This window comes from Plasmodium brasilianum, chromosome 5, assembly GCF_023973825.1.
Source record: "Plasmodium brasilianum strain Bolivian I chromosome 5, whole genome shotgun sequence".
In the NCBI taxonomy this organism is placed as follows: Eukaryota; Apicomplexa; class Aconoidasida; order Haemosporida; family Plasmodiidae; genus Plasmodium; species Plasmodium brasilianum.
Window position 1 is genome coordinate 1,346,292 of NC_090118.1, and position 13,530 is coordinate 1,359,821.

At 22.2% G+C, this 13,530-nt stretch overlaps 3 protein-coding genes across 3 annotated transcripts; all 3 read right to left on the reverse strand.

Annotated features, from left to right (window-relative positions):
* Positions 1-2,465: 2,465 nt before the first annotated feature.
* Positions 2,466-3,758, reverse strand: MKS88_001545 (tryptophan-rich antigen; the record flags this gene model as incomplete). Its single annotated transcript, XM_067214480.1, has 2 exons — positions 2,466-3,145; positions 3,629-3,758. The coding sequence occupies 2 exons, from the start codon at positions 3,756-3,758 to the stop codon at positions 2,466-2,468; spliced, it is 810 nt and encodes a 269-aa protein (XP_067074911.1).
* Positions 3,759-6,790: 3,032 nt separating this feature from the next.
* MKS88_001546 (tryptophan-rich antigen) lies at positions 6,791-8,145 on the reverse strand (the record flags this gene model as incomplete). The annotated part of the gene is made up of 2 exons (XM_067214481.1): positions 6,791-7,699; positions 7,966-8,145. 2 exons carry the CDS (start codon positions 8,143-8,145, stop codon positions 6,791-6,793), a joined length of 1,089 nt encoding a protein of 362 aa, XP_067074912.1.
* A 3,180-nt stretch (positions 8,146-11,325) lies between these two features.
* Positions 11,326-12,745, reverse strand: MKS88_001547 (tryptophan-rich antigen; the record flags this gene model as incomplete). Its single annotated transcript, XM_067214482.1, has 3 exons — positions 11,326-11,382; positions 11,527-12,267; positions 12,686-12,745. 3 exons carry the CDS (start codon positions 12,743-12,745, stop codon positions 11,326-11,328), a joined length of 858 nt encoding a protein of 285 aa, XP_067074913.1.
* Positions 12,746-13,530: the final 785 nt, after the last annotated feature.

Consider the following 13,530-nt stretch of genomic DNA (forward strand, 5'->3'; position numbering starts at 1 on the left):
AAAGAAATTAATAGTTAAATATATATTTAAATTAATAGTTAAATATATATTTAAATTAATAGTTAAATAAATAGATAATTGGTATCACACACAAATGAAGTTATATGTTAAAAAAAATAAAAGAGAGGGGCACAAGATTACTTAACAAATGTGCTAACCTGTATACACATATGATACAAATGTACCGTATGCATACATATAAACAATATATAAAATTATTTAGTTCAATTGGTACCATTCTTAGGATTGCTATTCTTTTTTAGTAGTTGCTGTCTTATATTCATTTAAAAATATATTTGAATTCAAATATAAAAAATTTTGTAGTAAGGGAAAATATTTCCTTATGGTAATTTTATAATAATATGTCAATGCAAATTATACTATTTATTTATCATATTAAATTTATGGTTTTATTAATAACATATTATAAAGACATATATTGGAAAGTTTACAAATTGACAGAAGGTTTCTGAAATTTACATTTAAACAATTCCTTTTTGTACATAGGAAAAAGGAAGACCAATGAGGGAAAATGTTAATGTGCATATACATAAGTAATACGCTTCCTTTATTGTAGCTCATATACTTGTTACCACTTATATATATATTTTTTTTTTAATTGTTAGTTAAATAGTTCATAGGATGTGATCTATTAAAAACTATGAAAGCATTTTTTCTTTTTTTTTTTTTTTTTGTCGGTACTACAAATTTTGCTTAAAAGAAAATCCTAGTGATAAAATTTTTTCCTTTTTTCCTGTTTTAAGTTTTTCAATAGAATATTCCTAGTGTAACTTAAAAAAAAAAGAAAAAAAAAAAAAAAGACATAAAATAGAATAAAATGAAATGAAAAAGGCAGATATACGTCTCGATACGTAAAAGTATAAGCAATTTTGTAAGGAATAACTTTAATTTGCACAAAAGAAGTAAGAACAACGATGTATTTAAAATGTCCTCGTACTCTTAGTGCTAGGTTTTATTTTCATTTATGTGTTATAATGCGATTTTACTAGAAATATATGTTCTGAAAAAGGAATACTGTTTGAATATATGTATCCCTCTGTAAAGAATTGATATTAAGAAAAATTTTAATTTATCTCTTTAAAACTTTTATAAATGGAAAAATATGGTAGCACTTTTTTTTTTTTTTTTTTATGGGCTAGTGGAACAATATACGCAGCAAATAATATACCCGCATAGAACAGTCTTCTAAGAAGCTCATTTAATATTAGGCATAACAAAGAGAAAATTACATAGTAGAATCTAATCGTACATTAAATGTGTCAATTTGCTGATACTTCTAGTAAGCGACTAGGAAAACGTTAATAGTAGGCACCTACATTTATGCACGGTATATGTGTGCACACACATATTTATATATATATATATATGTAAATATATGTAATTAAATAAATTAAACTAAATTAAATTAAATTAAATCAAATCAAATTAAATTAAATTAAATTAAATTTTTTGTTTATTAAAATATTCCAAAATGCGCATTTCTACTCTATTTTGTTAACTATAACCACATCTGAATGATATTCTGTATATACGTTTACGTATATATATACGCATTTACGGATAGAGAAAGCGTTTTACTTAAAACTTAAACGAATATATTGAATGTTAATGGACTATTTAGGTAATTGTTGAAATAGTAAAACATAAAAATATATTTAGTAAAGTATAACAAAAAACAAAAAAAATAAAATTATAACAAATATATTTATATAAATTATAACAAATATATTTATATAAATTATAACAAATATATTTATGTGAATTATAACAAATATATTTATATAAATTATAACAAATATATTTATGTAAATTATAACAAATATATTTATGTAAATTATAACAAATAAAATAAGTAAAACAAATACATAAAAAAAAACAAAAAACAAAAAATTTTCTAATAATATAAGAATCATATATTATTACATTAAAAAATTAATTAATTAATTAAATGGGAGCAAAAAATAGGTAACTTCAAATTAGCAATAAGGATATATAAAAATATATATATATTATATATTTTTAAAAATATGGCATTTTAAAATTATAAATTACATTTTTATTAAAAAAGATTGCCAGTTTTCCCCTATTTTAATGATTTTCCTTACATAATGATCACCGTACATTTTTTTTTTTTTTTATATATCCATTAAATTTATATGTTTGAACAATTGTCCAAACAATAGGGATATATATATATATCAAAAAAAAGAAAAAAAAAAAGAGAAAGTGATCAACTGGAAGGAAAACCTTTACCTTATTTTTTTATAAAAGTATTTAGTTTATTACAAATATGTTAAATAATAATAAGACAATATACTTTTCCGGTAGCACTCCGCCTCCTTCACTTCTCCTGTCTTCCCGTTATATTGAGGTATTTCCTCTCTACTCTTATTATTTCATACATGTGCATTTACGAAACAATTAAATAAAGGATAAAAATATGCTTATGAAACATCAGAATCTATTCTTACAAAATTATTATCATTATCAAATACATGTTTGTTATTTTGTAAATTTATATTAGGTCTTTCTTCAATTAAGGTAATCCACTTTTTCTCATCCATCCACTTTTTAACAAGGGACTCCTTTAATTCATTAAGCAAAAACATTTTGTGTTCTTTCCATTGTATCCATATATCCCATTCATTATTATTCATATAAAAGTTTTGTTTTTTATGAACCCATTTTTCCCATTGTTTCTTTTCTGTTCTCTTCCTTTTGTTCCATTCAATTAAATTTGATTTAATTTTACTAAATAGCGATTTGGACCATTTATGTTTTGCCATTTTTGCCCAATATTTATCTTCATTAAGTTTCCAGTTTTGCATTTGCCATGACATAATTTTTTCATCTTTCCACTGAGTCCAATTATTAAAAATCCATAAGTCTAAATAATACTCATTTTCATATACAAAATTTTCCCATTCTATTTGGATTAAATGTTTTGCTTCAGATCTAATCCATTCCTCCCATTGATTTTCGTTCCATGTTACTGATATTTTCAAAATATAATATTTATATGATAAATTCATAAGTTCATCATGCCGGTTCCATCTACTTTCGATATATTTAACTAAAACTTCCCAATCGTTTTCTTTTTCTCTTAACCAATTTTCTTTTTTCTCTAATAAGGAATAGTGGAAATTCCTCCAGTCCATTTCTAATCTATTTAACCAATTAACTCATAGACATTTTTTCATATGTTCCGATTTTTTTACCAGTTTTTGCTCATACGCTATTGCCCTCAAAGATTCCTGTTTTATTTTTGTCTTTTTTTTTCTTGTCTAAATAGAGTTTATATTATTAAAAATGTAATTTTATGTATATATGCACATACGGGTATATGTACATACGGGTACATGTATATACGGGTATATGTATATAAGGGTATATGTACATATGGGTACATGTACATATGGGTATATGTACATATGGGTACACGTACATACGTATATATATTATATGTTCACGTGTATAATGGATATCTTTGCTGAAAGAGCTACCACCGGTTATATATATATATATATATATAATAATGAATGATGTTTTAATAGTACCACATGCTGGATAACTGAGAGGAGAGTATAACAAAAAAAAATAAATAAACCAATATATATCAAAGCAACACCAAAATTTTCATTAATATCTGACAGTATATGTCTGTTATTATTTTGTACTTGTAATGATGAATGATCAGGATATTCTGGTGCTTCATGAACCACATAATCATTGTTCATTTCCATTTTTTTGTCATATTTTTAATATATAAAAATATGTTTTCTAAAATGAAAAAAATTGCACTTATTACTCTGAAACAGTAGTAAGATTCAGGTAATTATGCAAACATTTGTTCGAATCCATAATTTTTTTTGTGGTGGGAAAAAAACCTATATTTCTTGTCATTAGTAAAACATAAAATTGTAATAAAATATTTATAATTGCTCATAAAAATGGATTAATATCCAAGGAATTATTACATTTACTTAAAAAATAGTTTTTTAGAGGTAATTAAATAAGATTAATGAAGACATAGAGCAAATGTTTTGTGAATATATATATATATATATATATATATATATATATATATATAATATTATCAAGGTGGTTACAAACAAATCCTATTGGAAACGTACTAAAATTATTATAAAAATGCAACGTTAATAAATAAATAAATAAATAAATAAATATATATATATATATATTTATTTATTTTTTTATTGAACAATAAATATTTATTGACACAATCTGCTTAATTTTGTGCCTTAAAAACGATATATTATACGGTTTTGAATATTTATAATAATATATATATAATACATATAATATTTATTTATTTGTTTTCTTTTTTTTATTGTTTTCTAATAATTTAATTTTTAAAATAAAAATGGTAAAAACTGTTTAAAAATATATTTAAGAGATTATATATTTATATATATATAATACGATTAATACTATAAAAAAATTATATTATTTAAATAAAATTCAAATTTTTATATACAGTTCTAAAAACCTGTTTTGGTAAGTCAAGATTAATTCATATATATGAACTTGTTTGTTCAAACATGTAACATTAGAGTTATTTACAGGAGGGTAATTATTTTTTCATAATTTTTTTTTGTTTAATACCGTATAAAGAACTATTCTTATGTACAACTATTTTTTTATTAAGAAAAAAAATGAATGCCATGATTTCTGAACTTTAAGTTGAAGAAATATATATATTAGTATATTATTAAATATATTTATTATTATATATATATTATATATATGTACATTTTAAAAATATTTACCAAAAAATAATAAAAAAAGAAAAGAAATAAAAGTGATAATAAGGAAAAATAGGTTAAAATAAGTGAAAGAAAAAATGAATAAAAATTACTTAAAAAATGTCATTTTTTGTTTACAATTTAAAAAAATATGTATAGTTTTTTTTTCCTTCCCTATATTTTCTTTTTGTTTTTTTTATTTCTTTTTTTTTTTTAATTTTCTATCGCCTATTAAATATGCTCCATCATAAAATATTTGTTTTAAGGAATTTGTAAGATAATTTTATGGTTTTACAAAATGGAATATTTTTCTTAACTAAAGTTATGCTCTCTTTCAGTAATTTTTTTTTTTTATATATATAAATGTACATATATGTGTATGCATATATATATATATATATATATGCTGCTATATGCTATATGTATATGTATGTATAAATCTTATTTGATCTAAAAAATAAAATTTGGAGAAGAAGAGAGTAAATTATGAATTATCTATATGACATGTAAGATATATATAGGAATAAATTCCGCTTAGATATTCATGCAATACAAGGAAAGGTATGAGGGTTTAAAAATGAATTGCATTAGGGATAATAAAATATATTAAATAGTAATTTTCTCACTTATATTAATGTCCTAAGAAATGGTACTATTCTTACAAATACAAGTATCCTGAAAAAAAAAAAAAAATAAAATAAAAAATAAAGAATAGTTGTATCATTATATTATGCTAAATTTTGTAAGTCCTACAGATATTTATATATATTCATATACATACATTTATATATATATATATACCAATAATAGGCTGACTCCTATAAAAGTAAACATGTACCCCCAGGAAGCGGAAAAAAAATATCGACATACCAATAAATTTAATGCATATGTTAACAGTATTTTCATGAGGAAAAAGGAAAATTGGATCGGCGTTGGTATTTTGGACAATTTATATTTAAATAATATGCTGCCAAATTAGTTTGTTGGACGATTATTGAAAGATATTATATATATTAATTTTTAAAAGTGTATTTGGGGAAATAATAGTTGTTAAATCATGCACAATCGTGTGCATTTAAGGATAAAAAAAAAAAAAAAAAAAAAATGAATAAATAAAATAACATAAAATAAAATAACGAAAAATAAAACAACGAAACATACAATAAAGAAAATTAAAATAACGAAAATTAAAATAACGAAAATTAAAATAACGAAAAATATAAAAAAATTATGAGAAATAATTCTAATACAACTTTCGCGAAATATTAAAATTATTTAAAAATATATAAACATATAATAATATTAATGCAACATTTTTATAAAGAATTAATTATGGCATATCCTGTTTAGATATATATTTAATAAATATAATATATATAATGTGGGTAATAATAAAAGACAAAAGAACAAGCACTAATTAATAAAATTTAATTTATTTAAATATTAAGGGCTCCTATTACATGTAGTGATTAGCTCACAAGGTAAATTGAACTTGTACGAAAACGTGTGCATATATATATATATATATATATATATATGTATATATAAATGCATATACATCTTCATATAAATATACACGCAACACAAAAAAATTTGGAAATTATCCTCAAAATACAACTTCGGAACATAAATGCATTTTCCTTTAAAGCTTAATGAAATGTCATTTCAATTGTACCTTCATATTATTCTTTTCTTTTTTTTGAAGTTCAATGAATGTTCGAGATTGTTACACAATCGAAAGTAACAGACTACAATAAGGTTAAATGCAATTAAATAATGATAAAAATATACAAAATTTTTTAATTTTCTTATATAATATGTTTTTTCTCAGCAACAGTGGAGTTTTTTTTTTTTTCTTCTTGTTTTTTCTTGTTTTGTTTTGTTCTGTTTTGTTCTGTTTTGATATGCTTTGCTCTACTTAGCTCTATTTTCCTTTAATTTACGTGTATTCTACGCACGATGATAATAATAATAATATGAGAAAATATAATGGAATTCTTTTCTTAACTTGATTGTTCATTATTTACTAAAGAACATGGACTTTCTTTCTGAATTTGTGCATTTCCTTTCTCTTGTTCCCATACAGTCCACTGCTTTTCATTTATCCATTTTTTAACAAACAATTCCATCCATTCACTAAACATCGCGTAATTATCGTCTTTCCAGTCTAACCAATCATTTAATATGAAATTAATGAATATATTATCTTTAACCTTCACCCAAGAAAACCAATCTTCCCATTCCTTATTAATTCTTTCTTTAAATTCATCTAAATTCTTCATTTCTGATAAACAAAACCATTTGGTCCACTTTTTATTTTCAAATTCATCCCAATGTTCTTGTTCATCACGTTTCCAATCAGTTGTTAACCATGAAACAATTTTATCTTTTTTCCATTTGATCCACTGTTTTACAATTTGTTGATCTAACTGAGCATGCTTTTCATAAATCCATTTTTTCCATTCTAAGTCAATATATAATATTCCTTCTGTTAACATCCATTTTTTCCAGTGAAACTCTGTCCAATTTGCAGATTTTTGTAAAACATTGGTATTAAATTCTTTTTCCATATTTGGATTATAATGCATCCATTTATTATCTAACAATATTAACCACTGTTTCCAATCCTCTTCTTTTTCTTTAAGCCATATATTTTTTTCGTGTTCTATCTTTGAAAAAAAAATTTTCCAGTCCTCCTCCAACTGCTTCAACCATTTAAACCATTCTTCCTTTTTCCATTTATCTGTTTTCTCTATCCCTTTTTCCTTTTCTCTTGCTTCATCCTCTGCTTCATCCTCTGCTTTATCCTTTGCTCCATCCTTTGCTTCATCCTTTGCTACTTCCTTTGTTCCATCTTCCTTCGATTCAATAGCTTCCTTTGAAGTTTTATCTTTAATTGAGTTCTTTCGTTTCTAAAGGGATTTAAATGAAAATTTTACATGTTATTTAATTAAAAAATTTTAAACGTTTTTTTTTTAAAAAAAATGTGCATATTAAACATTTGGATTCCGCAAACATATACTTTTTATCATTTTACGCAGTTAAAAACGCATGTTTACAAATATCTATAGACTGTACTTAATTTTGTGTGTTCGTCATGTAATGTTATAATACATATACATATATAAATATACATATATATGTTTTCTTTTTTTATATATTTTATTATTTTTCATACCAAAGTAATATAATTGTAAAACATAACAGACGTTATAGCACTTAACGTTACACCCAAAGCTAAAATAAAATAATCAACATTAATATTTGTTAACAACCTATCCTTATATTTTAATGATAATTCCCGAAGACTTGTGGGATTAGGTACAATATCTTGTATATTTTCTTTAATTGCCTCCATTTTTTTTTTATTTGTTTGTTTTATGTTTAAAATAAAAATTATTTTATATATTATAGTTAAACACAATTTTACTCAAATTTGAAATTAATTTTACAATGCATTTGTTGACTTTTAATTTTTGTGAATATTTTAAAAATATTCCTAATTTTTTTTCAAAAACAAAAATTACGAATTAGAAATTAATAATATAAGAACTTATGTATATATAATATATATAAATATATATGTAAGTAAATAAATAGGGATTTAAAAAATTTAATTTTATTTATATTTACGTTAATAAATGTTATAAAAAAGGTTAATTAGTAAATTAAGAAATGCTTAATTTTACATATATATATTATATGTAAGTTTTCATTAATAGTTATTTATAAACATTCTTTTTTTTTTTTTTTTTTTTTTAACATTGTTCTATCTATCTATATATATATATGAAAAGGAAAGGTAAAAATAAAGAAATTCTCAGAATTTACTAATTTTATCACTTTTCTATGAATTTATTTAATTATTTCCATTGCAATTATACATAAAAAATATGTATTTACATATATAAATATATATATATATATATGTTATATGAATATATTTAAGTTATGTATTTTTCAAAAAATATTTATAAAGCACAGTTGACATACCATTTTTTGTTTGTTTTAGTATTTTCCTTATAAATAAATAGAAAAATAGAATTTACCACTAATAGATTAAAAAAAATACTAATAATTAAAATAGTATATTTTATATAAATACATTTTAGTAATTGAAAAACATTGTCGATAAATTTTTATTAATATACATGTTTATGTCTTTTTAATACCTTTTTAACGAAATATTTTGTAAAATATTATTATTATGTATATTTTTTAATATTAGATACATATAGATGGAATTATTTATATAATTGTGGATAAAATCTCTTTTTATTATATAACTACAATAAATACAAATAATATTATTGTATTTTTATTTTTTGGGGGTAATAAAAAAAAAAAAAAAAAACGTATTTCTTTTTTTTTATTCAATATATTTATCAACTAATATATTAATAAACCCAACAAAATATTCAAAGACAAAAAATTATATTCATTGAATAAAATTAATATACTTTTTAAATTCATATTTTAAAAATAAAATTGGAAGTTGAAGAATATAAAAATCCATAAAAGTAAAAACAGAAAAGAAATTTTTAATATTTAAAATTAAGTGTTTTTGTATTTTTTTTTTTTTGTACGTAGTATTTTTTAAAGTTTTCATAAAATAATAACCACCATTATATAAAGAAAATTAAGCATTTTTTTTTTTATTATTTAAAATTCTGATTTACATATATTGTATTTTTACTACCATGATAAAAACATATTTAGGTAAATTTCTGATTCTAAATAAAAATATATATATAAATATATAGGGGTACAAATGAGAAGCGCACAACCTATAAAGCAAAATAAACATGTTTTCCCATAGAGGGTTCATTTAATATATATATTAACATATATATTAACATATATATTAACATATATATTTACATATATATTTAATTTTGTAGTAATCTCTCGCAAGAAATGGAGAATGCTTGAATATAATACAATTTTTTTATTATTTCTTTTTTTCCTTTTTTTTATTAACCCTATTTATTAATATCATAATTTACAACATATATTTTAGTATAGGAGAAAAATTTATATATACTTTCTTGTATTATATTGTAGTATTATTATTAAGAAGGTTTTAATTTTTTTTATTAAACTTTTAATGAATTTAGACAACTTATCTTTGTAGTATTATAGATATATATATGCAAGTTCTAATTATGGTACGTAATGAAATATATATATATATATATAAATTAATATTTTATTCTTTCCCATAAAATGTTCAAATAATGGAAATGAAAGACGAAAATAGGTGTTAACCAACATAAGAAACATCGATAGACCTAAAATTGGTCTTTTAAAAAAAAAAAAATATATATATATATTTATGATGGAACATGTTTACGATAGTTGAGCATGAAAAAGAACAATAATTACATTAAATGTAAAATAAATAGTATGACAGATTAAGAAATAAACAGATTTTGTTAAATGGAGAAAAATTTATTATAACATGTACAACTTTAATTTTTTAGGAGTACATTTTTGAATAATATTTTATGAATTAATGACAAAACTGATGAAGTTTGTTTTCTGTTGTATATACTAATATAATAAAGTTAAAATGGAATTTAGTTCAATTATAAATTTAATGTTTAATAGAATGAAAAGTTTTCGCTTTTGTTAAGTGCTTATTATTATACATTTATAATGTTATTAAAAACATATTGATACGTAAGAAAGCAAAAATAAAATTAAAACAGCTAGAAAAAAAAAACATCAAATAAATTATTAAATTGGTATTGAAACTTTTGGATTATATTATGTGTATAAAATAACTACATAAAAAACAAAACCTGTACAAAAATTTATTATGAAAATTTATTTTGTGATATCTAATTTGAATCATATCTAATTTGACACATTTATATTTAATTTATTTGATATATATATATATATATATATATATATATATATATATTTATATATGTATGCCTATTTATGCACATGTATGCATATGTATATATATTTACATGCATTTGTAATAAAATTTAAAACCCTTGAGCATAATTAACAAAATTTATTTTCCATTAGCAATGATGTATCATATCAAAAAGTTGCTTGATACGGCAGTTGCATTTTGCTAAATAGGCACATTTATTTGTAATATATATACTTATATTGAAGAAAGGCTAATGAATTAATGGTTAGGATTAAGAAAGATATCCTTATAAGCTAATTATATTTTTTTATGTCAGTTTTTACATAAATAACTATTCACTCTAGGTCTTTGAATGATCCTCTTTTGTTTTATTACCTGCCATCCCTTTTATGAGGGATTTACTTCATTCCAGTTACCCTATACAGCAACAATGTGAACTTTCAGTTTTTAAACTTTATCTATTACTCATTTATTAATTTATCTGTTCGTTTATTCGTTTATTCGTTTGTTCGTTTGTTCGGTTGCTCGTTTGTTCGGTTGCTCGTTTGTTCGGTTGCCCGTTTGTTCGTTTATTCGTTAGTTCGTTTGTTCGTTTATTCGTTCGTTCGTTTGTTCGTTCGTTTTCTCGTTTGCTAATCATTAGTTGATTTATTGGTTTGTTTGCCTGTTATTTGTTCCTTTCCCTTCAGACAAGGTTTGAGGTTTCTGAAGGTATTATACGTATAAAAGCATGGAATAATATTACAAACTCTTTTCCTCAATTTTCCTTCCTTAATATTTTCTTTTTTTTTTTTTATTGTATCTTTTTATTCGTTCTTGTACGTAATTATGCTTCTCATTAAGCCATACATTCCACTGCTTCTTTATTATCCATCGTTTAATAAAAGAATTCATCCAATCACCAAAAAGAATAATTTTACTTTTTTCCCATTCTAACCATATATTGTTGCAATGGTTTTTATATGTTTCTTCCCGTTCCTTAATCCATGTAACCCATTCATCCGATTCCCTATTTATTCTTTTTCTCCACCTGTAATAATTTAACCAATCTTTTATAATTTTCTTCTTCCTGTCGTTATTATTTCCATTGATATCCCAATATTCATCTTCCTCAAGTTTCAACTTACTTGTATTCCATTCATTTATTTTCTCCTTTGTCCATTGATCCCACTCATTAATAACTAGTTTACAAAAAGAAGAATGAACTTCTTGAATCCATTTTTCCCAATCTATTGTCATATAACTTTTCCCATTTTTTTCGATCCATTCTGTCCAATTAGTATCAACCCAACTTTTACATATCCAGAATACTTCTGATCTATATTCTACATAAATGTTTTCGTTATAATGCGACCATTTATTATTCATAAATTTTAACCATTCATTCCATGAACGTTGTTTCATCCATTCCCAATAACTTATTTTTTCTTCTACATTCATTGAGAAAAGTTCATAAAAGACATCCATGTTTTTCATCCATTTATTCCACTCTCTTGTTTTCCATGTTTCTGTTAATTGTCCATTATTTTTCTTAAAAATTAAAGAACTTTTTAGTTCATTTGTAGTGTTACTCGTATTTACATAAAAAGTCTAAATAGTAGCAAACAAATATTTGCATATATGTTCAAGGAAATACATGATGAGTACATACGTCCATGCATACATGCATATATTTATACATATATAAGTATATACGTAACTACATGACTACACAACTGCATGACTACATGACTACACAACTGCATAACTGCATAACTACACAACTACTTAACTACATAACTGCATAACTACACAACTACTTAACTACATAACTACACAACTGAATAACTACATAACTACACAACTGAATAACTACATAACTACACAACTGAATAACTACATTACTACACAACTGAATAACTACATTACTACACAACTGAATAACTACATTACTACAGAAATGTACATATTTTTAATTTAAATCGTTAAGATCTATGAATAATTTTTATACAGATTTTTTTCGACTTACAGGAGCAGCACTTAAAATGATAGATAAGAATATAATATACAGAATAACAGATAAATTCATGGTATTATTAATTAATGCCCCTATAGTATTTGGTAATTCTTTGGGTACATAATTATATTATGGCTATTTTTTTAAGCAAGGATATTATTAACATATAGTAAATATATATTCTTACTTGTATTCGTATTGGTATTCGCATTTGTATACATACTTTAGTATACCTTTTAATTATAGCATGAAAGGAAAAAAAATACAGCTAAAGCACTTTTTATATGTTATGGATAATTATCCGCACACATTATAAATTATTTAATAAGTGGGATGATATTACACAACAAGTCCAGGAGTATCCTACATTTTTAAAATTTCTTTATAAAGAAAAAAAAATATATTAATAAATAAATGGTATAATGGACGATGTTTTAAAAAACTGGATGTGTTAAAAAAAAAAAAAAAAATTGAAAAAACAGAAAATTGTTATAAAAAATGTAATTTTCTATTCACATAAAAATGGCACAACAGCAGATGATATTACAACTAAAATTATTTTACAAATATTAAATAATGAATTATATGGCTGGTTTAGTTGTCAACTGCTCCATAAGAAATAATTTTATTGTGCATTTAAATTTTAAAAATTCAGAGAAATGACAATTGTAATTATTTGAATTATATTTATACAAATATGCCAATTTTTACGATTTCTTTAAATATTTAAGTTATATATTTTTTTCTTTTTTTTCTAATTTTATTAAAAAAAGAATTAAAAGTGTTATGTCTTTTAAAAAATATCATATCGTAAGGTTAGAGATCTGTGTACTATATTATGAATATTTGAACATTAA